At 40.6% G+C, this 24,864-nt stretch overlaps 1 protein-coding gene across 1 annotated transcript in view; it reads right to left on the reverse strand.

The window, feature by feature from the left end:
* The window catches only part of piezo1 (piezo-type mechanosensitive ion channel component 1), a 149,668-nt gene that overhangs the window by 25,818 nt on the left and 98,986 nt on the right, over positions 1-24,864 (reverse strand). Inside the window, exons 21-36 of the mRNA XM_056234815.1 lie at positions 24,503-24,703; positions 23,863-24,067; positions 22,763-22,867; positions 21,467-21,623; positions 18,431-18,674; positions 16,358-16,454; positions 15,075-15,240; positions 14,655-14,744; positions 13,329-13,405; positions 13,172-13,249; positions 12,973-13,073; positions 12,755-12,866; positions 9,419-9,502; positions 6,664-6,848; positions 3,241-3,353; positions 1,179-1,334 (exon numbers count right to left, since the gene is read on the reverse strand). Coding sequence (XP_056090790.1) covers positions 1,179-1,334; positions 3,241-3,353; positions 6,664-6,848; positions 9,419-9,502; positions 12,755-12,866; positions 12,973-13,073; positions 13,172-13,249; positions 13,329-13,405; positions 14,655-14,744; positions 15,075-15,240; positions 16,358-16,454; positions 18,431-18,674; positions 21,467-21,623; positions 22,763-22,867; positions 23,863-24,067; positions 24,503-24,703 — 2,171 coding nt within the window. The remainder of the gene's footprint in view (positions 1-1,178; positions 1,335-3,240; positions 3,354-6,663; positions 6,849-9,418; positions 9,503-12,754; positions 12,867-12,972; positions 13,074-13,171; positions 13,250-13,328; positions 13,406-14,654; positions 14,745-15,074; positions 15,241-16,357; positions 16,455-18,430; positions 18,675-21,466; positions 21,624-22,762; positions 22,868-23,862; positions 24,068-24,502; positions 24,704-24,864) is intronic.

A 24,864-nucleotide genomic window follows, 5' to 3' on the forward strand; every position in this document is an offset into this window, starting at 1 on the left:
TTGTGAACTGAGCTATCATCATCGCAGCGCGTCCAGTCTGAAACACCACTTGATGATGGCCAAACACACACACACACACGCACACACACACACACACACACACACAGCTGATGCGAATTCTCCGCCCCCTCGGCAATATCAGGACCTCGTCAGTATTTCTTTCACCCTTTTATTGATGGACAGTGTTACATTGAGAGATTATTTGCTCCAAGTGAGAATGTTAGTGTGAAATTGAACACAGTATATGCCAATGTTGTTTTCAATAAAAAACATTTGCACAAAGCAAGCCGATCCACTTTTCCATGTTGATAAGAGCATTAAAATGAGAAAAATGATGGGACAAAAAGAAATCAAGAGACATTTAGAATAGATAAAAATGAGCGATTAATCGCGAGTTAACTATGACATTAATGCGATTAAATATTTTAATCGTTTGACAGCACTAATAGTTATGATATGATATTGCATTTCTGTCTACAGATCCTCCTAAATATTACACACTGCACCTTTAACACCATTAATACACATTTTCTCCCAAATTCTCATTACTGTAATATGACAATTTTTGTTATTATTTATGCATCACGGTAGTGTTGCTCTGCTTTTTAATGCTGAATTTATACATTTATTTAAGTACCGGTAGTATACCAAACTGGGTTCATGTGGTCCACTTTGGACATTTTACTAACTACAAGTAACTGCAACTACATGTCAACTAGCAGTCATTAGAGTATCAGTAGACTGAGCTTAATATATGCTAACACTTTATTTTGATGTTCAGGTTAGTAGAAAAAGTTGGCGTAGTTGCAGTTACTTGTAGTTAGTAGTAGTTTTATGTCTAACAAAACATAGTTTTATGTCTAACATGACAGTTTTATGTCCATAAAACTTATAGTTTATGTCTAAAGTGGATCATCAAAATAAATTGTTAGCAGATATTAAGCTTAGTCTACTTATACTATAATGACTGCTAGTTGACATGTAGTTGCAAAGTTACTTGTAGTTAGTAGGATGTCTAAAGTGGATCATCAAAATAAAGTGTTAGCTCAAACTGCTATACAATAAAAAGAAGCTAATTAAGAAAACTATTAATATAATCTCTAACTGATCCAGGCATGTTTTCCTGAGATGAACCCTTTAATGAGCGCAGAGGACCGTAGAGTGATGTCGTATATCACCTGTCGGAGAGCAGCTCGCTGGCGGTTCTGGAGCGTCGCGGGTGTTGGCTGAAGAACGGTTCTGTGTCGAGATCTAGTGTGAGTGCAGAAGACAGAGTCTCGCTGCTAAAGTCACGGGTCTTCGCGAAACCCCCCAGTGTCTCCAACTCGACCACGCTGCAAAGAAAGGGGACATTTGGTCATAATCACAGAACGATACAGGCATGTTGTTGGACTCCTGGAATCTATCCCGCGGGATAAAAACCCACACTGAAACATCATTGGTCCAAAATCCAAATTCTTACTTAGTATTTTTGTCTTGTTTCCAGTCCAAATATCTAAAAATTCTTAAATCAAGATGCATTTACTAGATGAGTACAATCCCATTAGATATTATGTCTTGTTTTGTGGGGAAAAATCTTGTTTCCGTTTAAATTAAGATTATTTTTCTTACCCAATTTGCAGATAATTTTGCTTTTTTTAAAGGGTAACTAAACACTAAACCAACTTTTTTAAATGAATGATCTTTAAGACTGGGGCTTTATTAGTGCTGTTCATTGATTAGAGTAACTTTTTTGACATTTGGGTATAAAGTGTTTTAATTCTACAATATATGGTGTAAAAACGTCTGAGTGCTGCCCTCTTCAGGTTGAACGGTGGCTACTGCAGTTGAGTTTTCCTATTGGATGTTTGCGGTAGTTCGTGACGGTAGCGGTGAGAGCTGACGTAAGCAGGTTCCAGCTCACCACGCCCTTGGTACGAGCTACCACGCCCATGGCAGTATAAAAACCATCTTGTTTCGTCAAAACCACTGTAGCGAGTCAGGAGTTGGAATTGCGAGTATTGAAAACGATCAGGATAGAGTATCCGTTCATCCCCTCTATCTCCGCTGGGCTCCGCCCACTTTTCCAGCATTTTTCAAATATTGCCAGTGGGTGGAGTCAGGCTCTGACCAGGGGTTTAGTTACCCTTTAAGCAACAACTCACTAAATTTGATTTATTTCCCCAGAGAACAAGACTTAATGGGCCCTATTTTAATGATCTGAAACGCAAGTATCAAGCGCGAAGCGCAAGTAACTTTGTGGGCGGGTCTCGGGCGCTGTTGCTATTTTACCGGCGGGATAAATGACTCTTGCGCCCGACGCAAGTTTAAAAGGGGTTGGTCTGAAATAGCGTCATTATTCATAGGTGTGGTTTGGGCGTAACGTGAAATAAACCAATCAGAGCGTCATCCAACATACCCTTTAAGAGCAGGTGCGCATGTTGCATGGCGGATTGCTATTATTATGGCGGATTTACCAGGCGCGCGCCAGGAGCAGTTCACAGCCGAGGAGACCGGCGTTCAGTGAAAGAACGTCGTTTTTTTCCTGGTTCTTGACGGACAAACTACGTTGTCAGATGTCCTTATATACATATGTGTCTTGCCACTATTGGGCAAACAGGTCTGATCCGTCATCACTACAATTAGCCTGAAAAATGTGGGTAAATGTGTAAGCTAGATTTAGGCCTACATATTTTCACATCTTCATGGACACCACAATGATTTCCCTCATGTGTTAATATTTGTCCTTGTTATAATGTATGATTTGCAAAAATAAAAACTGCTGCATCTGTTGATGAGAGAATCAAAGTGTGTTTTCCCTTTTTTTTGGGCACCCGCTACATCATGGCCAAGCATGCACGCTTAAAATAGCATTATGAACAACGTGCAACGCGCCACTGACTTTAGACTAGGTTTGTTCTGGTCAGTGGCGGAATTGTTTTCTGGAACTGCAAAATAGCAAAAGGGATTGTTTGCACCGAAGCTCTTTGCGCCGACCCGCCCAGGGAGCGCAAGTTCATTCCCTAGTTTACCGCCGTGCGTCTGTGGAGGGAAAATAGGAATGATACATGCGTCAGTGTACAAAGTCATTTGCGCCGAGTGCAAGATAGGGCCCAATATCTTACAGCCTTTTACTACTTTCGTAAATGCATCTTGATTTAAGAGTTTTTAGATATTTGGACTGGAAGCAAGACAAAAACACTGAGTAAGAACAGCATTTTTTGCAGTGTAGGAGCAGGGAAGTGAAGCGCTCGGACTCACTTGTTGCCGCTGAAGCGAGTGTTGTCGGTGTCGGTTTCGTCGAGACAGGTCTCCAGAGTGAGATTCTCACTGTCCTGCGACAGCTGGTCCTCCGTGGGCTCTCGGGACAGGGTCTGTGGACACACACACTTCATGAGAACGATCACAACGACGGGTCAGGTGTGTTTGGGTGAGTGAGCACTGCTGTCGGGCGAATGAGCGGCCAGAACACATTCAAAGTTTTCTTTGTTTATAGTTAAAACTTTAAAATGTAATAACTACCCAGAGCAAGCAATATAGGCCGTGAGACAGAGGGTTGATTGGTACCATTTTGAGGGATTAAACCACATGGTGATTTTTGTGTAGGTATATGAACCTGTATTTGAAAAATGTGTGATAGCATTAGATTCAAGGTAGTTTTTGGTTACGGAGGACGATTTTCAAACATATGTCAAGAAAAAGGATAAATGAATTTATCTTTAAATAAATTTTACATTTTTAAATTTTATACAAAATGTATAATTTTTTTTTTATAAATTTAAAAAAATTATACATTTTTTAATAAATTTTTAAAATTATAAAAGGATACATTTTTCTCTCTTGTAGTCACTGAACACCTTACCTTGAGGTAGGATGATATAAGTGTTGATTTCTAATGAAAGCTACCATGGATCGGATGCTATCACACATTTTCCAACACTAGAGAGATGTGTACCTTCATGAAAATCAAAAAGAAATTTAATCCCTCAAAATGGTACCGGTATCCCAAATTTGGGGTCCCGTCTCATGGCTTAATAGCCGTCATTTCACATTTCACCGTCTAGGTTAACTACCAGGGTTTGAAATTAAAGGATTAGTTCACCTCAAAATGAAAATTTCCTAATATTTACAATGCCATCCAAGATATCCATGTCTTTCTTTCCTCAGTGGAAGAGAAAATACGTTTTTTGAGGAAACATTTCTGGATTTTTCTTCGAATAATGGACTTCAATGGACACCAACGTTTTGAAGTCCAAATCAATGCAGTTTCAAAGGTGTTTAAAATGCTTTAACCGGCTGTGCACGATCACCTGAGGAAGAGTCTTATCTAGCGAAACGATAGGCCATTTAAAAAAAAAATATATATATATATACTTTTTAACTACAATTGTTCGGATTGAGCTGATCAGCAACGCGCCGGGAACTACGTCATCACGTTGAAAGGTCATGTTGAATGACATATTTATGTCTTTGTGTCATACTATTGTTTAAAATGGTCATAACGTGTGCGTATCCTGGGTGTTTAAATCTCATCGAGCGTGACCTTTCAACGTGATGACGTAGTTCCCGGCGCGTTGCAGATCAGCTCAATCCGAACAATTGGAGTTAAAAAGTATATATATATATATTTTTAAATGACCTATCGTTTCGCTAGATAAGACTCTTCCTCAGGTGATCGTGCACAGCCGGTTAAAGCACTTTAAACACCTTTGAAACTGCATTGATTTGGACTTCAAAACGTTGGTGTCCATTGAAGTCCATTATTTCAAGAAAAATCCAGAAATGTTTTCCTCAAAAAACGTATTTTCTCTTCCACTGAGGAAAGAAAGACATGGATATCTTGGATGGCATTGGCGTGAGTAAATTATTAGGAAATTTTCATTTTGAGGTGAACTAATCCTTTAACACTCGCCAAATGCGGGTAAAAATCACGAGCCAATTTGGCGTTACTTATTATATTTACTCACATTGCTAGGGAAGTTTGTGTGTAAGACAAATCTGCACAGATTTAGCACAAATACTCGACTCGTGAGTCATCATGATATATTAAAGGGATAGTTCACTTTGAAATTAATTTTTGATATGTTTTAGCTTACCTCCAGTGCATCCAAGATGTAGGTGTCTTTGTTTCCACAGTATCTTCAATTTTGATAATTTTAGGTAAAACCGTTGTTGTCTTGTCAGTCATACAATGGAGGTGAAGGGGGTCCTCCTCAAAGAGCAGTCAAAATTAAACATTATTTAATGACTCGTAAATGTAAGTACACATTGATGCCCTAAGACACGAAACGAGTGGTTTTTGTGAGAAAACGAACAGTATTTATATTGTTTTTACCTCTTGTAACCACAGCCATGTCCAAGTTATCTGAGGGCGCGGACGCTTCCGTGTGTGACGTGTACGCAGACTGGTGCATAGATAAACTAGATGTCGCCTTGGCGACGGCAGTTCATTGGAACGAAACCTTAGCCAAGGCGACATCTAGGGTATATATATCTTTGCACCAGTCTGCGTACACGTCACACACGGAAGCGTCCGCGCCCTCAGATAACTTGGACATGGCTGTGGTTACAAGAGGTAAAAACAATATAAATACTGTTCGTTTTCTCACAAAAACCACTCGTTTCGTGTCTTAGGGCATCAATGTGTACTTACATTTACGAGTCATTAAATAATGTTTAATTTTGACTGCTCTTTGAGGAGGACCCCCTTCACCTCCATTATATGACTGACAGACAACAACGGTTTTACCTAAAATTATCAAAATTGAAGATACTGTGGAAACAAAGACACCTACATCTTGGATGCACTGGAGGTAAGCTAAAACATATCAAAAATTAATTTCAAAGTGAACTATCCCTTTAAATACAGTGTATTGCACAGAATCTGCTCATATCTGGTGTACTTGAACATGCAAGTCACTACACTACAAATAACGGCTCATTTGCATTAATGCAATAGCGAAGATTAAAAAGCATTTGGCGAACAGAAAAGACTGTCATTTTCCAACATCCTACATTGTTTCGATGACATGTGTGGTGATGAGGATGAAAGAGGAAGAGGATATGCTGGATGACAGGACTTTGTTTGAAAAAGAAATTAATGTATGAAATCCAAATTTTATAATACATACAGCTCGTAGTTAATCTTGGTTATTTTTTGTTGGCTAGTAGAAGTTCTGAATGGCCGGTAACTTATTTAAATACTTTTTAACAAATTGGCCAGTGAGTGAAAAAGATAATATCAAACCCTGCGTACTATAGACCCGATATACTCCGGCTATGAGTAACACACTTCTAGCCAAAAAAAACTTGAATTTGGTTACATGTTGTTTTTGCCAAAATAACTTGCGAGATGTGTGATACTCCATCATGTAAGCAAAGTAAACAAAGCAAAGTCTATTCTTGGGCTCTGGTTTAAACTGTGTTTAATTTACAGTGTTTTACAGACTATGGTTTAGGCTGTTTGGACGCCTAATAGACGTCTTTTAAACACAAAATTGCTTGCTGGGTAATGATCTTTACAACAGAAGTGAAACTAACTTTAGCTGGACGATAACTTTAATTTTAGAGCGGCTGTAAAGCCAAAACAATCTCTGTTACTGTAATCTCCTGTTATCACTGTAAAGCTGCTGTGAAACGATCTGTGTTGTTGAAAGCGCTGTGTAAATGATGTGATGGACGCACCTGGCTGATGTTGTGGATGAAGAGGTAGCGCTCCTCACAGAGGACCATCGAAGTGTCTACATACTGTTTGGTGAGCAAGTTGAGCCACGTGGTGAATCCGTCCACCATTGCTAGGAAAAGCACCCAAAGGAACTTCAATATGTCCAGAATCCTCTGAACTACATCACTGCCAGTGCCTTGAGATACTGTAAATCAGAAAGATGCACGAGGTCGTCACATGAAACTCAGCTTGTTTTCCCTTGCTTATGGTTAGGCGGTAATAAATCTCCATTTTAAAAGGGGGATTAAAGGATTAGTTTAGTTAGGATAATTTACTAATGTCATCCAAGATGTTCATGTCTTTCTTTCTTCAGTCGAAAAGAAATGAAGGTTTTTGAGGAACACACTCCAGGTGTTTCTCCATATAGTGACTTCAATGGGGTCCAACGGGTCGAAGGTCCAGATGTGAGTTTCAGTGCAGCTTCAAAGTCTCGACACGATCCAGCCGAGGAATAAGAGTCTGATCTAGACAAACCATCCGCCATTTTATAAGAAAATAAACATTTATATACTTTTTAACCACTTTTTATCACCATTTTTAATTTCTTTTCGACTGAAGAAAGACGTGTGTGTGAGTAAATTATCAGGAAGTTTTAATTCTGAAGTGAACTAATCCTTTAAGCTCAAATGTTTGTGTCATTAAACCGGATGTGTTATTTAGGTCCAATAAATGGACAAAAGTATTGGGACACCTGAGCACTAAATAATTAATAAATGCATTAAATGGCTACAACAGCTTCCGCTCCTCTGGGAAGGCTTTCCATGAGATCTTGGAGTGTTTCTGTGGGGATTAATCCAGTAGAGGGCTTGTGTGGTCAGGCACTGGTGTTGAATGAGAAGATCTGGTTCGTTCCAGTTCATCTCAAAGATCTTGAGATCAGGGCCAGTCAGGTCCTTCCACACCAAACTCATCCAGCCGTGTCTTCAGGGATGTAGTGGAGGCTAAACGCACGTAAACACGTTTACGCACCTCCCAATATTCGGAAATAGCGTTTACCCACCTCCAAAGTGCGTTTATCCACCTCTAAATATCCTGTAGTTCCTAAGACATTTTAAATTAAGCTTATGTCGTTTTAGTTTCATATTGTTCATTATTAGTTTCATAGGTTGTTAAACCTAAGACGAACACAGTCATGCTGGGATAGAAAAGGGTCTTCACCACTAGGGGTGTGAACCTACACTGGTCTCACAGTTCGGTTCGATTACGATTATCATGTCATCGATTCAGTTCAATTCGATATCACGGTGCATTACGAAGCACCGCATCCTCAATTTTCAATTTTACTTCAAAAGCGTTGTGTGCAAGCCCGCGAGTGTGTGTGTGTGTGTGTGTGTTCGCCTGTAAGTCGCAGTGACAGAAACAGTGACATTCCAGTTTAAGTTTCAAGGGAGTAAAGCCTGTTGATGCCATTAAGAAAATTAAATTCTGTCAAATCAATTTTGTTATAAAGAAATGTTCATTTAAAAGCAGCGCTCATTCATCAGTGTATGTTCAGTCAGACTCTGCCAGGCGTTAACAGCTCGAGGTGAAAACGTGTTTTATCAAGTTAGTGGCATTACCTCCTGCTTATTCTATGTGTGCGTGACATGAGCATGAGTGACATGAGCGCACACACAGTCTTCTCCAGCTCTTACCAGGTTGTACATGAAAGCCGAAATGTGCCCAGATGTAACCTTATGCTTTTAAAGTAGTTGGAGCATTTTTAAATTACTCGCACTCGCGTCTCGCCTCCCTCTGCCATTGTATGCCACCGCGACAAAGCACACGCACGACAAATGGCGTCAGAAAAGCGTCAGTACATTATAATCGGTTATGGTCTATTACTGAACCGATACCGAATCGTCCTCGTCTGCATCGCGATGCATCGTAGAAACGATTAATGTCGACACCCCTATTCACCACACAGTTGGAAGCAGAGCGTTGTCTTGGTTTGCTGAAGCATTTCAGCAAGGATTCACTGGAAGTAAAGAGCCCAACCCCTGAAAAACAACCCCACACCACTATCCCTCCTCCAGCCAACTCCACAGTCCGGCAGGGAACGTTCTCCAGGCATCCGCCAAACCGAAAATTCATCCGAAATAGTCCATACTGTCCGAGTAGGTACTACATTTGAAATTGAACCGTGAAAAAAGTGTTTTATAAATGAAATTACTCTAAAAAATGCTGGGTTGTTTTAACCCAATTTTGGGTCAAACATGGACAAACCCAAATGTTGGGTTTAAAAATAAAATTTAAAAATGTAATCCAACGGCTGGGTTTGTCCATTTTTGACCCAAATTTTCCCAAGCATTTTCTTCCCGGAAATATTAGGTCATCCGGGAACTTTTCGGCTACTGTTTTCCAAATACTATATTATTCGGACATACTAATCTGTCGGCGTATTTTGCATTCTATATAGTAGGGAAGTATTGGATTTCGGACGCAGTGCATCAGACTGCCCGACAGAGAAGCGTGTTCGCCAGAACAGAACAGGTTTCCACGGCTCTACGGTCCAGTGGCGCTTGGCATTGTACTTGTTGATGTGAGGAAACCCACTCCACGAAGCTCCCGCCGCACAGTTTCTGTGCTGATATTAATGCCAGTGGAAGTTTGGAACGCTTTAGCATTGGAATCAGCAGAGCGTTATTTCACTTCATGGCGGTTGTTCATAAATGCTTCCACTTTCCAATAATAGCTGCACGCGGAATATCTAAGCAAATTAAATTGCTAACTTACCCACATCTTCTCCTTCCTCTTGCATTTCTTCCACTTCCTGGGAATTCCCAACATCAAAAACATCCCCATCCTCCTCAGCATCACCTGATACCCATTGAGAGAAACAAACAACTCAATATACCACTGTAATAAGATGAAATGTGGAACTGGTTTATTTGTCTACTTGTAAACCCAGACAGCAACAAAGTGTCGGCCCAGATCCGGCCGAAATCCGTGGAATCCGTGTGTACCGGACATAGACTAACAAAAGAAGGACGATGGCCCTTCACTCTCTTCCATTGGTGAAAAGTAAATCCGCCAATGTCGCTATATGGATTTGGGAGCTGATTCTGCGCAGTAGTGAACATGAAGTGGAGCCGCGATATCAAGGTCCCGCGCACACTCTCTCACACACACTCTCGCAGAAACGGTTAGTACAGTTTACTGCTGAAAAACTCATGTCGGTGTGAAATAAATCGTTATGGAAATGTAGAAATTAAAGTTGAAGCTCCAATCTCCTCCCAAAAATCCCCCAAAAAGTCTGTTGGTGCTTCAGTGACTTCGTTTAGAGAAGCTGTCAATCATGACGTCACTTTCCCGTTTTTATAGCGTCAAATAACATATAAGACCAAACTTATTTTAAAAAAATAAGCGCTTAAACTAACATCAGCGTGAAAAAAACTACCTAAATGACATAAAACATCTTTGGAAAAACTGTGTTTGAAGTGTAATTTGATTGTTTAGTTTCCCTCGCGTCTCGTAAAGCCTTGTTTATACTCGACGCGTCCGCACGAGCGCGAGTCTCCGCTGACTGCACGGGCACCTCTCCAGCCACCGGGGGGCGATCGAGACTCTGGGTTTATGAGCTATACTGGGACCAGCCACCGGGGGGCGATCGAGACTCTGGGTTTATGAGCTATACTGGGACCAGCCACCGGGGGGGCGATCGAGACTCTGGGTTTATGAGCTATACTGGGACCAGCCACCGGGGGGGCGATCGAGACTCTGGGTTTATGAGCTATACTGGGACCAGCCACCGGGGGGGCGATCGAGACTCTGGGTTTATGAGCTATACTGGGACCAGCCACCGGGGGGCGATCGAGACTCTGGGTTTATGAGCTATACTGGGACCAACCACCGGGGGGCGATCGAGACTCTGGGTTTATGAGCTATACTGGGACCAGCCACCGGGGGGCGATCGAGACTCTGGGTTTATGAGCTATACTGGGACCAGCCACCGGGGGGGCGATCGAGACTCCGGGTTTATAAGCTATACTGGGACCAGCCACCGGGGGGCGATCGAGACTCTGGGTTTATGAGCTATACTGGGACCAGCCATTGGGGGGCGATCAAGACTCTGGGTTTATGAGCTATACTGGGACCAGCCACCGGGGGGCGATCGAGACTGGGTTTATGAGCTATACTGGGACCAGCCACCGGGGGGGCGATCTAGACTCTGGGTTTATGAGCTATACTGGGACCAGCCACCGGGGGGCGATCGAGACTCTGGGTTTATGAGCTATACTGGGACCAGCCACCGGGGGGCGATCGAGACTCTGGGTTTATGAGCTATACTGGGAGCAGCCACCGGGGGGCGATCGAGACTCTGGGTTTATGAGCTATACTGGGAGCAGCCACCGGGGGCGATCGAGACTCTGGGTTTATGAGCTATACTGGGACCAGCCATTGGGGGGCGATCGAGACTCTGGGTTTATGAGCTATACTGGGACCAGCCACCGGGGGGGCGATCGAGACTCTGGGTTTATGAGCTATACTGGGACCAGCCACCGGGGGGCGATCGAGACTCTGGGTTTATGAGCTATACTGGGACCAGCCACCGGGGGGCGATCGAGACTCTGGGTTTATGAGCTATACTGGGACCAGCCACCGGGGGGCGATCGAGACTCTGGGTTTATGAGCTATACTGGGACCAGCCACCGGGGGGGCGATCGAGACTCTGGGTTTATGAGCTATACTGGGACCAGCCACCGGGGGGGCGATCGAGACTCTGGGTTTATGAGCTATACTGGGACCAGCCACCGGGGGGGCGATCGAGACTCTGGGTTTATGAGCTATACTGGGACCAGCCACCGGGGGGCGATCGAGACTCTGGGTTTATGAGCTATACTGGGACCAACCACCGGGGGGCGATCGAGACTCTGGGTTTATGAGCTATACTGGGACCAGCCACCGGGGGGCGATCGAGACTCTGGGTTTATGAGCTATACTGGGACCAGCCACCGGGGGGGCGATCGAGACTCCGGGTTTATAAGCTATACTGGGACCAGCCACCGGGGGGCGATCGAGACTCTGGGTTTATGAGCTATACTGGGACCAGCCATTGGGGGGCGATCAAGACTCTGGGTTTATGAGCTATACTGGGACCAGCCACCGGGGGGCGATCGAGACTGGGTTTATGAGCTATACTGGGACCAGCCACCGGGGGGGCGATCTAGACTCTGGGTTTATGAGCTATACTGGGACCAGCCACCGGGGGGCGATCGAGACTCTGGGTTTATGAGCTATACTGGGACCAGCCACCGGGGGGCGATCGAGACTCTGGGTTTATGAGCTATACTGGGAGCAGCCACCGGGGGGCGATCGAGACTCTGGGTTTATGAGCTATACTGGGAGCAGCCACCGGGGGCGATCGAGACTCTGGGTTTATGAGCTATACTGGGACCAGCCATTGGGGGGCGATCGAGACTCTGGGTTTATGAGCTATACTGGGACCAGCCACCGGGGGGGCGATCGAGACTCTGGGTTTATGAGCTATACTGGGACCAGCCACCGGGGGGCGATCGAGACTCTGGGTTTATGAGCTATACTGGGACCAGCCACCGGGGGGGCGATCGAGACTCTGGGTTTATGAGCTATACTGGGACCAGCCACTGGGGGGGCGATCGAGACTCTGGGTTTATGAGCTATACTGGGACCAGCCATTGGGGGGCGATCGAGACTCTGGGTTTATGAGCTATACTGGGACCAGCCATTGGGGGGCGATCGAGACTCTGGGTTTATGAGCTATACTGGGACCAGCCACCGGGGGGCGATCGAGACTCTGGGTTTATGAGCTATACTGGGACCAGCCATTGGGGGGCGATCGAGACTCTGGGTTTATGAGCTATACTGGGACCAGCCATTGGGGGGCGATCGAGACTCTGGGTTTATGAGCTATACTGGGACCAGCCACCGGGGGGGCGATCGAGACTCTGGGTTAATGAGCTATACTGGGTGATCGAGGCGCTTTGGCTTCACTGTTCAGGACTTGTGCGGCACGCTTGGTACCGGATCTGGGCCGACACTGTTGTTGTCTGGGAAATATATCGCTGTATGTTTCAAATGTCAGCGTTTAACCTGAAGCCTGAGAGGTTTGTTGTTTCTTTGCTTCGGCTCTCTGCTCTCTCTGCCTCTGCTGGCGCTCTTTCAGCGCTTCTTTTGCACTGGTGACCCAAGCCTGGTACGCCAGCTGTGGGAAACATTTAACACACACACACACTTTACACACGTATCCCTGCAATAACCGCCTTACCAAACATACAACAGAGAGCAAACTTAATACAAGCGTGTTTCACCTGAAAGGCCGTTTGTTTGCGAGGTTTCTGTTCCTCCTGAAAGGATTCATCTTCCTCTCCGCTGTCAGACTCAAACATGTAATATTCCCCAGAATGCAACACTAAAGCAAAGACAATCACGCATATTTAAACTCCTGCAGCCTTTTTCCCTTGTTTGCTTCCCTGAAAATACATTAATTTTATTAAGCTTGACATATACCAGTCGCATGATCCATCCAAGGAAACTCCCATCGTTTGGACTTTGACAACTGTCTCTGTTTCTTCTGTTCCTTGGCGTCTACACACACACACACACATATATTAGGGATGTATGGCTGATCAATGTTAGACTAGTTTAAATGTTAACGCATTTGTACCATCGGGCTGCTCCTCCACATCAGACGGTTTGCGTCCTTCCTTGTACTTCTGCTGTTTGTCACGGATGCGATTCATCCTGAGGAAACATGAGGATTGATTATATAGAGTGACTAGAGCTCAATAAGTTACTTGTGTCCAATATGGAATAAAAAAATAAAAAAAGTAATTGCAACTTTCAATTTGGACTTTATTTCTCACAAATGTGTGTTTATGCAAATTATGAACATTAGAATTGCGAGAAATAAAATCAGAATTGTGAGTTTATATCTCATTATTGTGACTTTTTCCTCAGTATTGCGAGTTTATATCTCATTATTGTGACTTTTTCCTCAGTATTGTGAGTTTATATCTCGTTATTGTGACTTTTTCCTCAGTATTGTGAGTTTATATCTTATTATTGTGACTTTTTCCTCAGAATTGCGAATTTATATCTTATAATTGTTTTTTTTCCTCAGAATTGTGAGTTTATATCTTATAATTGTGTTTTTTTTTCCCTCAGAATTGCGAGTTTATATCTCGTTATTGTGACTTTTTCCTCAGTATTGTGAGTTTATATCTCGTTATTGTGACTTTTTCCTCAGTATTGCGAGTTTATATCTCGTTATTGTGACTTTTTCCTCAGTATTGCGAGTTTATATCTCGTTATTGTGACTTTTTCCTCAGTATTGCGAGTTTATATCTCGTTATTGTGACTTTTTCCTCAGTATTGTGAGTTTATATCTTATAATTGAGACTTTTTCTCAGAATTGAGTTTATATTTTAAATTGTGACTTTTTCCTCAGAATTGCGAATTTATATCTTATAATTGTTTTTTTTCCTCAGAATTGCGAGTTTATATCTTATAATTGTGTTTTTTTTCCCTCAGAATTGCGAGTTTATATCTCGTTATTGTGACTTTTTCCTCAGTATTGTGAGTTTATATCTCGTTATTGTGACTTTTTCCTCAGTATTGCGAGTTTATATCTCGTTATTGTGACTTTTTCCTCAGTATTGTGAGTTTATATCTTATAATTGTTCTTTTTCCTCAGTATTGTGAGTTTATATCTTATAATTGTTTTTTTTCCTCAGAATTGTGAGTTTATATCTTATAATTGTGTTTTTTTTCCCTCAGAATTGCGAGTTTATATCTCGTTATTGTGACTTTTTCCTCAATATTGCGAGTTCATATCTCGTAATTGTGAATTCTGAGGGGGAAAAAGTCAGAAAAGTTGCAATTACCTTTCTTTTTATATTATGCAAAAATAAGCTTTCATATGTAGGACATTCTTTTTTATTCATTCATTTATTTTTATTATGGCAAATAAAAGGGCAAAGTGTTAACTCACGATTCCTTGAGCTGTTGAATTGACTTCTTCTCTGCTTGCTGATGGAAATGCATGTTCTTTATAATGCTGGCGCGGAAAAGCTCGAAACCCCTAATGCACAGACACAGAAAATAAACTTTTTATTATACAAACCCCAACTTATTACCTGAAGCACTTATTCACGGTTTTCCTTGAACTCCATTCGACTTTGAAAGACCAAATTCTAAACTTCATAATTTAAAATCCTAATGTAAAATCCATAATGTAAAATCCTCTTCGCTGTTGATAGTCACTCACACAAAAAAAATGAAACAACTTCTATTTTGGTTCTTTATACATCAACTTTTAAGCATCAGACTCAGGGTCATAAGTCAGATATATCAAGTGGGAACTTTTCACATCTAACTTTGAATGGGTTGCATGAACGAACTGTCCTCTTACCGAGAGGCCTGTCGCGCTGAAGCTTGAAGATCTGAAGTGACATGCAGAAAATAAAAGCTGAGGAAGACTCTCCTCTGAAGCAGGAGGAAGAAGAAACAGATACTGTCCCAGATAATGCCGGCCTCTTCCACAGGCAGAGAGCAATCCTTACTACACACTGACTTAGCTGAGGAAGACACACACACACACACACAAAACCATTACATCTGACTGTGCTGTGGATCTGAGATTTAAAATCTGTTGTGCAAAAATAGGGAAATGAAGAAAATAAATACAAATACAATATATTTTACAAATATTACGAGCATTGGCCATCTCGTTACTACAGTACAAACACTTCTGTCATCAAGTATAATTTCATAATTTAAATGAGCTGACGGTTAAATTGTATACAGTAGCTAAGCTTTAATCGGATTGATTTAAAAGTGTTAGATGGAAGAGTGTGCGAGGAACACAGTTTAGGAACTGCTTCTTTAGGAAACGGAAAAAAAAACGACTTAATGCAAGAATTATTTTAACAACTTTACAATGTAGTAAGAAAAATAAACTGACTCTTAGAGACAGGGGATAAACAGTGAAGCGCTTAAAGACAAAACGGCTGAATAATAGTTATAATGTAGCTAAATACAATTTCAGGATCACAGTTTTGATTGGGAAACAATGTCAAAATGTTTCAGTCTCATCTAAAAACTCTGTGCTCGCGCTGATAAACTACAATGTAATCCACATAATATATTATACATTGCAAAAAACGCTTTTCTTAGTATTTTTGTCTTGTTTCCAGTCCATATATCTAAAATTTCTTAAATCAAGATGCATTTACTAGATGAGTAAAATGACATAATATATTTTGTCCTGTTTTCCGGGAGAATTAATCAAAATTAAGTGAATTTGTATTATTTCTCCAGAAAACAAGACTTAATATCTTATGTCATTTTACTACTTTAGTAAATGCATCTTGATTTAAGAAATGTTTGATATTTGAAACAAGAAACACCTCATATGTACCACTCATGAGTATATGGCGCTTTCCTTGCCATTAATGCTGGGAAAACACGCCTACGGCTCCTTTGATTAATAATAATAGCTAGTGCAGCGGCTGAGATACACATAAACCAACTAACATCCGTCGCCATGATTGTTGGAATGACTTATCGCGAGAGGAAATCGAAATGCCGCAATTTCACAATAGTTTTTTATCGACATTTAGAAAATATCGCAAAAGTGTTGCGCGTATCTGTAATGGAAATGCGGCTACAGATAAGAAGGGAAAAGTGACTTACGATCATAGTAGCCTTTGACGGTGCACACCAGACTGAAGAGCTGAATGACCCAGCAGAAGTTCTTCTGCATCTCCAGCACAAACACACATGCCAGGATCTAACACAAGACACAGCGCTGTTGTGACAAAACTCTGCTCTTAGTAGTTGCTAATAAACTAAAAAAAATGCTGGGTCGTTTAAACCCAACTTTGGGTCAAATATGGACAAACCGAGCCATTGGGTTACATTTTTAACCCAACGTCAACTTTGGGTCAAATACGGACAAACCCAGCCATTAGATTAAATTTTTAACCCAACGTCAACTTTGGGTCAAATATGGTCAAACCCAGCCATTAGGTTAAATTTTTAACCCAACGTCAACTTTGGGTCAAATATGGACAAACCCAGCCATTGGGTTAAATTTTTAACCCAACGTCAACTTTGGGTCAAATACGGACAAACCCAGCCATTGGGTTCAATTTTAACCCTACGTCAACTTTGGGTCAAATACGGACAAACCCAGCCATTGGGTTAAATTTTTAACCCAACGTCAACTTTGGGTCAAATATGGACAAACCCAGCCATTGGGTTAAATTTTTAACCCAACGTCAACTTTGGGTCAAATACGGACAAACCCAGCTATTGGGTTACATTTTTAACCCAACGTCAACTTTGGGTCAAATACGGACAAACCCAGCCATTGGGATACATTTTTAACCCAACGTCAACTTTGGGTCAAATACGGACAAACCCAGCCATTGGGTTACATTTTTAACCCAACGTCAACTTTGGGTCAAATATAGACAAACCCAGCCATTGGGTTAAATTTTTAACCCAACGTTTGGGTTTGTCCGTATTTGATCCAAAGTTGGGTTTAAACAACCCAGCATTTGTTAGAGTGTAGGGATGCACCGATACCACTTTTTCCAGAACGAGTCTGATACCGATATTTTCATATTTTTTGTACTCACCGATACCTGTATTTTCACTGCAGTTGTGAAACCAAAAGAATATGAATCATATTAGTTGGCTTAATTTGTTCATCAACTATATATTTCCTTCAGTTATTTTCATGCTTAATTAAGTCTGCTAAAATGCATTGTATGGATCCTCGTTTTACCACAGCTATGTGTTACTGTATGTGACCCTGGACCACAAAACCAGTCACATGGGTACATTTATGGCTTTCCATTGATGTATGGTTTATTAGCATAGGACAATATTTAGCCGAGATATGACTATTTGCAAATCTGGAATCTGAGGGTGTAAAAAAATTGAAACATTGAGAAAATCTCCTTTAAAGTTGTGCATTTATGTTCACGATTGTGCTGCATCCACTCACAAAATACATTTTTTATACATTCATGGTAGGAAATTTACTAAATATCTTCATGGAACATGATCTTTACTTAATATCCTAATGATTTTTGCCATAAAAGAAAAATCGATAATTTTGACCCATGCAATGTATAGTTGGCTATTGCCACAGACACACCCGTGTGACGTGTATATATGTGGTTTTGTGATCCAGGGTCACATATTTCATTTAATATTCCACTAATTAGATACATTTACTTCTTTTTTATCCCCATTATACTCTCTGTTGTCAATGTGTCTTTGTCTGGACACAAACACACACACACACACACACACACACACACACACACACACACACACACACACACACAGCCTCGTAGCGGGGCATTTTTATGAGTACATGAGCTCAGTATCGGTGCATCCCTAGTATTAATGATACGGACTGACAGATATAATCATAATGCCACATCTTTACATTAACACATTTTATTAAATAGTATATAGACTAATATGATTAGTGGACTAATATAACCTAAGCTTTCCAGATACTGTGGACAATAGCATTTGGATGTAAGCACACACTGATTCAAATCATTAAGTCTGGTAGAAGAAAGATAAAAAAATGCCGTGAATTGAAGACAGTAAAAACACTTTTATTATAATATTTTTTTTGTTGAAACTGTTGAAAATTAAATAAAAGATAGCCTGTATAATTGAAGATTTTGTCATGAGCCATCAGTTATTAGTTATCTGCGTGGTGAAACGCTGCTCACTCACAGAAAGGATGTTTTTCGAGATGATGACGGCCACGTTGTACATGATGAGACAGTCCCACATGACCAGGCGTGTGCGCGACGGCTTGATCAGGAGCCGCGTGCCGTAGAGGAGGAAGAAGAAGCAGGCCGTGAGATAACCCAGGCCGAACACACTGATCCGCGTCGCTCCGGTCACAAACACCACCGTCAGCACAAACCAGAACATGTACCGGAACACCAGCACCTTCGCCATGTCCAGATACGACCTGGAGAGAGAGAGAGAGAGAGAGAGGGAAAACTACGTCCAGAGGTTCTAGAAACTAGAGTTTCACAACTTCAGAAAGCTGAAGAATGAAGCACAAGTTCAGTGTTGACTTGGTGAAAAAAGAGACTGCATTTCACTAGCAGCAAATTACATCCATTCCTGACACACAAAGAGTCGACCAAACAATGATGCGCCAATTTACACACACACACACACACACACACACACACACACACACACACACACACACACACACTTGTTTAATACAGAATTTGGGTCACACTTTACTTGAAGGGGTGTACATAAGACTGACATGACACCTTCATAACCATGACATGACACATGTTATGAATATGAAGTAGGGTTTATGCATGTTTATGACAACTGTCATTAAGTGTCATTCGCTCAATAATGACATTTTGAATGCAAATATGACATTGTTTGAGATGTCTTTGTTATGACACCTTGACATAAACCATAACATCATAACCTGTCAGTGTCTTTGTCATGACAACTTGACATTAAATTAAGTTAAACTGTCATGTGGTTGGTTTTGACATTGGCTGTCATAAGGCCATTATAACTGTGTCATGAATATTTTTCTTGACCTCAACTACAGTGGTACACATTGAATTTGTCATTAAAATGTTATAATGCCTCATGACAGCCAATGTCACAACCAACCACATGACAGTTTAATGTAATGTTAACCAATAAAGCTAAGTGGTTTCTCAAGTTTGATAATTAATCTGCTATGTCATGTTTATGACAGGTTGTGTTGTCTTAGTAATGTCAAGTTGTCATGGCAAAGACACTGACAGGTTATGATGTATTGGTTTATGTAAAGGTGTCATAAAGACATCTCAAACAATGTCATATTTGCATTAAAAATGTCATAATTGAGCGAATGACACTTAATGACAGTTGTCATAAACATGCATAAACCCTACTTCATATTCATAACATGTGTCATGTCATGATTATGAAGGTGTCATGTTAGTCTTATGCACACCCCTTCAAGTAAAGTGTTACCAGAATTTGTTCTAAGTTGTTCTTTTTTTTTTTTTTTTTTTTTTTTTTATATTCATGCTCATATAAATGCTTTGGCAATACAATGTACAATTTGTCATGCCAATAAAGCTCATTAGAGAGAGAGAGAGAGAGAGAGAGAGAGAGAGAGAGAGAGAGAGAGAGAGAGAGAGAGAGAGAGAGAGAGAGAGAGAGAGAGAGAGAGAGAGAGAGAGAGAGAGAGAGAGAGAGAGAGATGTTATATTTTAATTAGGGCCGTCAAGCAATTCTTTTTTTTAATTTAATTAATCACAGGATGTGCCAATTAATAAATCAATCAAATTAATCTCAAATTTATTACATCAATTTTGACCCGCTAAAAGATCATTTAAAGTAATTATTTATGGAAATATATAGAAATATTTTGATTCAACATTGAATTTATTACACATAAACCTTTAAAGTCCCCCTGTGGTGAAACTCCAGCGTTTAATGTTGTTTACATGTCTATGTGGTGTTTTTAATATGCTTTAAGACACACCATGTGTAAGTTCATAAGTCGACAGCATTGCTAAGTATTTTCTGCTTAAAACTGCAGTGAACCAAAGACAGTCTCAAAAACACGGTTTGAAATCGCTGGTGTTTCTGACGTCACAAACGACCTTGTAACCAATCAGATCAACGTGTGATCGTCAACCAGTGGATCTCTGAGCTGAGTGAGTGAGTGGAGGCGGGGCTCATTTGCATATTCATAGAAGCACGCATACTAAATGAGGCAAGGGTGTCGAGTTACATTCAAGATATTTTAAGGCAAGGAAAAAATGTTTAAATATGTCATTTTGGTGATCAAAGATGAGTTTTAATGGATAAAATGATTGACTTTACAGGGGGACTTTAAGGCAATTACTTTTTTTTCCATAGAAACTGCATCTGAAGTGGCATTTAGGAATACTTACACAGACCGTTTAATGCAGCTCACAGGTGACATGAATATGAATGAAAAATGGAATGATTCTTGAAATATGAAACTAAAACCACCAGTAGGTGGCGGCAAGTATGTCTTAATGAGTGAGTCGTTGAATCATTCACTCAACCAACTCATTCAAACAGCTGATTCATTCGGGAACGAAGCAAGTGACTGTCTTTATGAACGAGTCACTGAATCAATGACTCACTTGATTCGTTAAAAACTGTCGATTCATTCGGTAATGAAACACGGCTGTGTGTCGCTTGGAACAAAAATGAGCAAAAACAGACAATATTGAGTCTAAAATCTAACGCACTATTAACGTCTGGTTTATTGAACTGTTCTATAAATCAATATCACATTTGCAATCGTGCTGATATTTGGGAAAAATAGCACTCTTGCTCGCGTGATATTGCTAAACTATATCATATGATACTAATAAAAGACGAAAACCCATACAGGGAAATTTTATGCCATCATATCTTGAATTTAAGCGGCATTTGTTGCCTTGCATCATGTTTCATAACTAAACTGCATGAATGTAAGATGACGTACAGGTCTGTGTTAAAAGTGTTCATTTTAATGTGTTTTTCCCCCCATAATGAATCACACCAAATTAATGCATTGAATCAACAACCCTAATTTTAATACAAGAAATTCATTAAAACAGATCTATTTGTAATAGTTTAATTTCATTATCGATAGAATGGTTTCACACTGCTGTTCATGAGAGCAATAAGCCGTGTTAAAACTCCTTTCGCACCAGATCTCAGACCAGTAAAGCTGTGTTTATGTCTCATTCATTAGTAATAATGTACCTGCAGTTGATGAAGTTTGGGGCCGGGTTGAAGGGCATCTCCTCCATGGGATCCGGGTTGTCTTTGTTCTCTCCTCCCATGACCATCCACTCTTCCTTTCTCTCATTTTCGAACACCGCCCACTGCTGCGACGCACACATCAGCAGAACGAAGTCCGCTGCAACACATCGATCGCAGACATTTTATGCATTTTGGCCTCAGATTTCACTATACTTTTCTTTCAATGCAGACGCAAATGATCTCTTGTGCATTTGTGAGATTCTCGTTCTGGTAAATAACTAGAAGAATATAAGTGTGGCCACAAACTACAAACCAGTGAGTTTATGATTATGACAATAACTATAACAAATACTAGCATTAAACAACTGTTTTTGCTCAAACATTTGCAAGTAGCCGACACCAGAAGCTTTACATATTCAAGGTAAACAACGGCCTGCTGTTATTAAAAATAAGGTGAGTATTTTAAGTATTTCTAAAAGCATTTTTACACTTAAGCCTCACTTAAAAATGTATTCAAGTCACTGCATTAGATAACAAACTAGGTGTTGATGGTCTTTGGGTTTTATATGATAAAACAATAGATATACTGTTCAAAATTAAGGCTAATAGTCCCAGACAACCACATAGTGTCGGCCCAGATCCGGTCCGAGTGGAATCCATGTGTACCGGATGTGGGCCGGATCTGGGCCGGCACAAATCCATAGTTAATGTAATGAATGTGGTGAACTTGAGGAGAACTGACTTCATACTGTACATGGACACAAAATAAATGGCATTGATATCAGTTGATTGAAAAGTCATTGTTCTTAGAAAAAGTCTAGAATCATTTATTTGCAGAAGCCACTTTGTTTGGTATTCATTCAGACGTTCATTTTTTTAAAGTGGCTTAAGTGTCCCAACACTTTTTGGGGTCATTTTTTGTAATGCCTTTGAATAATATGGGGGACATGAATCACAATATATCGCAGAATCGAATCGCAATACTTGCTGTATCGCAATATGTAAAGAATCGCAATAATATTGAATCGTGGCCCAAATATCGCAATACTATCGAATCGTCACATTTTTGCCAATTCCCACCCCTACACTATATCAGTTGGTTGAAAAGTCATTGTTCTTAGAAAAAGTCTAGAATCATTAGTTTGCAGAAGCCACTTGGGTTTGGTATTCATTCAGTCGTTCATTTTTTAAAGTGGCTTAAGTGTCCGAACACTTTTTGGGGTCACTGTAGGTTGTATAACTGGTGAGTAAATACATCGTGGTTCTGTTGGGTGTTCAGTCGAAGGTGTCACTTACATATGAGGTTCCTGGAGTTGGGAATGGTGTAGAAGTCAGGTAAGTAGATCCATTTCACCAGAGCTGAGTGGATAGTCACTGAGGTTCTCCATCTCCAAGGGTAATCTAGAGCCATGTGAGAAAGCTCAGGTTACCAGAGGCAAGTCACTCGCCGAGAAAACTCAAGAGACGCAGGGTGTGCTCCAGTAATCACTGTACACGTACATCAGCACGGTGACTCTGATGTAGGATTAGCTTAAACTCGCCTAAACTGGCTTTTACCTGACAACTGAGATGATTTGCACTGGTGTATTTTCGATGGTTTTAAGTCAAATCAAATTAATTTTGTATAGCGCTCTTCAAAATACACAGTTTCTAAGCAGCGACAGTAGTCACTGATCTTATTCCTAAATGACAGTAATTCAGCTCAGTCTAATAAACCTGACAAGTACGATTACAGCGAACATTCAGATCTGCGTTGGCGCTGTCCCAAAGAGAGTGTTTGTCATGTATAGATATGACAGTATCATTATTTCTGTTACAATAATTCAAATTATCACAGAAGTACTGTAATAAAAGAATATAGTTCAGATATAAACACTGATGTCTACAGTAGCGATTTAAAAAAATAAGAGTAAATCACCTTTTGAAAGAAACTTGACTCTTTGAATAAAGATCGTATCAATTACATCGTTACACCAGTAGGTGGCGACACGTGACTGTTAAAAAATGTTTTTGTCATTGAATCATTCATTCAAGAGATTCGTTTAAAAACACAGATTCATCCAGTAATGAAACAAGTTATGTATTTATGAGCGAGTCTTTGAATCATTCACTCAACCTGAATAAAAAGGATTCTAATAAATTAAATCTTTTCAAATAGACTGCAGCAATTAACATTTTGTCAGAACCTCTAGTAAATTATATGCTATTGTCTATTCAGAATCATGGGAGAATAATGATCCCTATTGTAAAAAAACAAAAAAATGTGACTCAACTTATTCAGAATCGTGCAGCTCTAGTACTGATTCTTTTAAAATCAATATAAAACAACCCATATATGACTTTAAAGGATTGCTGTCATTATGGTGATATTGATATATTCATCCAGAAACGCTCACCTATGCAGAGCGCAGGAGGGATGCCCACACACAGAACGTACTGGTATATCATGAAGACCACCAGAAACAGGCAGTACTGGGACCAGATCTGGGCAATGGCAGCCCGGCGCCGCCGCACCACGATGGCCACCAGCCAACAGCCGTGGATGATCACCAGGAAGTTCATCCGCTGGCCAATGACATTCACCGTCATGAGGAAGCAGATCTAGAGGTGATGAAGCACATTATCATCAGATTTAATTAATTGTGTGTTGATAGCAACTATTATTGAGAAAATCAATGCATAACATGCACAGATCCTGCTAGATTACCAACCAATTTGTGATTGCTGTGATGGAGAGTTTTGATTATGTAATTATGCATATAGTTATTACTACAGTAACTCCATGTAACATGTGTAACAAGGACACTGTAAAATAAAGTGTAACCCTTTATTATAAGGTGTCCTTGTTACAGTGTAATTATACATATAGTGATATTAAGAAACATACATACTATAAGGTTAGGATTAGAGTTAGTTGCATGTAATTATGCACAATGTATAGGTATTACAACAGTAACTCCACGTAACGTGTAACACAAGGACACTGTAAATTAAAGTGTAACTGGACTGATTTCCAATAGCAAGAGGAACTCGTACTTCGAGGCCAAACTTGTAGAAGCTGTAGTTGAGCAGGTACTGGAGGCAGTGCAGGAGACTCTGGTCCAGCGTGTCCCGTGTGGCCTGGGGAAACATGACCGGGATGGCAGGAGGCGAGCGCTGCTGTTGTCTGTAATGATGAATCTGGTGCCGGTACACAGTCGCCTCGAACACCAGCAGCATCAGGACCAGCAGATGATCCTAACCACACACACACACACACACAGAGCTAGTGTGACGGAAACTAATGATGATGTGTCACACACTGCACACAATATGACCAAAGTAGCAATACTTCTGTAAATGTCGAGTCAATAATGTTAATTTAAACAACAAAAGAAAGACAAAATCACTCACTGCTC

Source organism: Rhinichthys klamathensis, unplaced genomic scaffold (assembly GCF_029890125.1).
Source record: "Rhinichthys klamathensis goyatoka isolate OS25496 unplaced genomic scaffold, OSU_Roscu_1.1 h1tg000406l_1, whole genome shotgun sequence".
Lineage (NCBI taxonomy): Eukaryota > Metazoa > Chordata > Actinopteri > Cypriniformes > Leuciscidae > Rhinichthys > Rhinichthys klamathensis.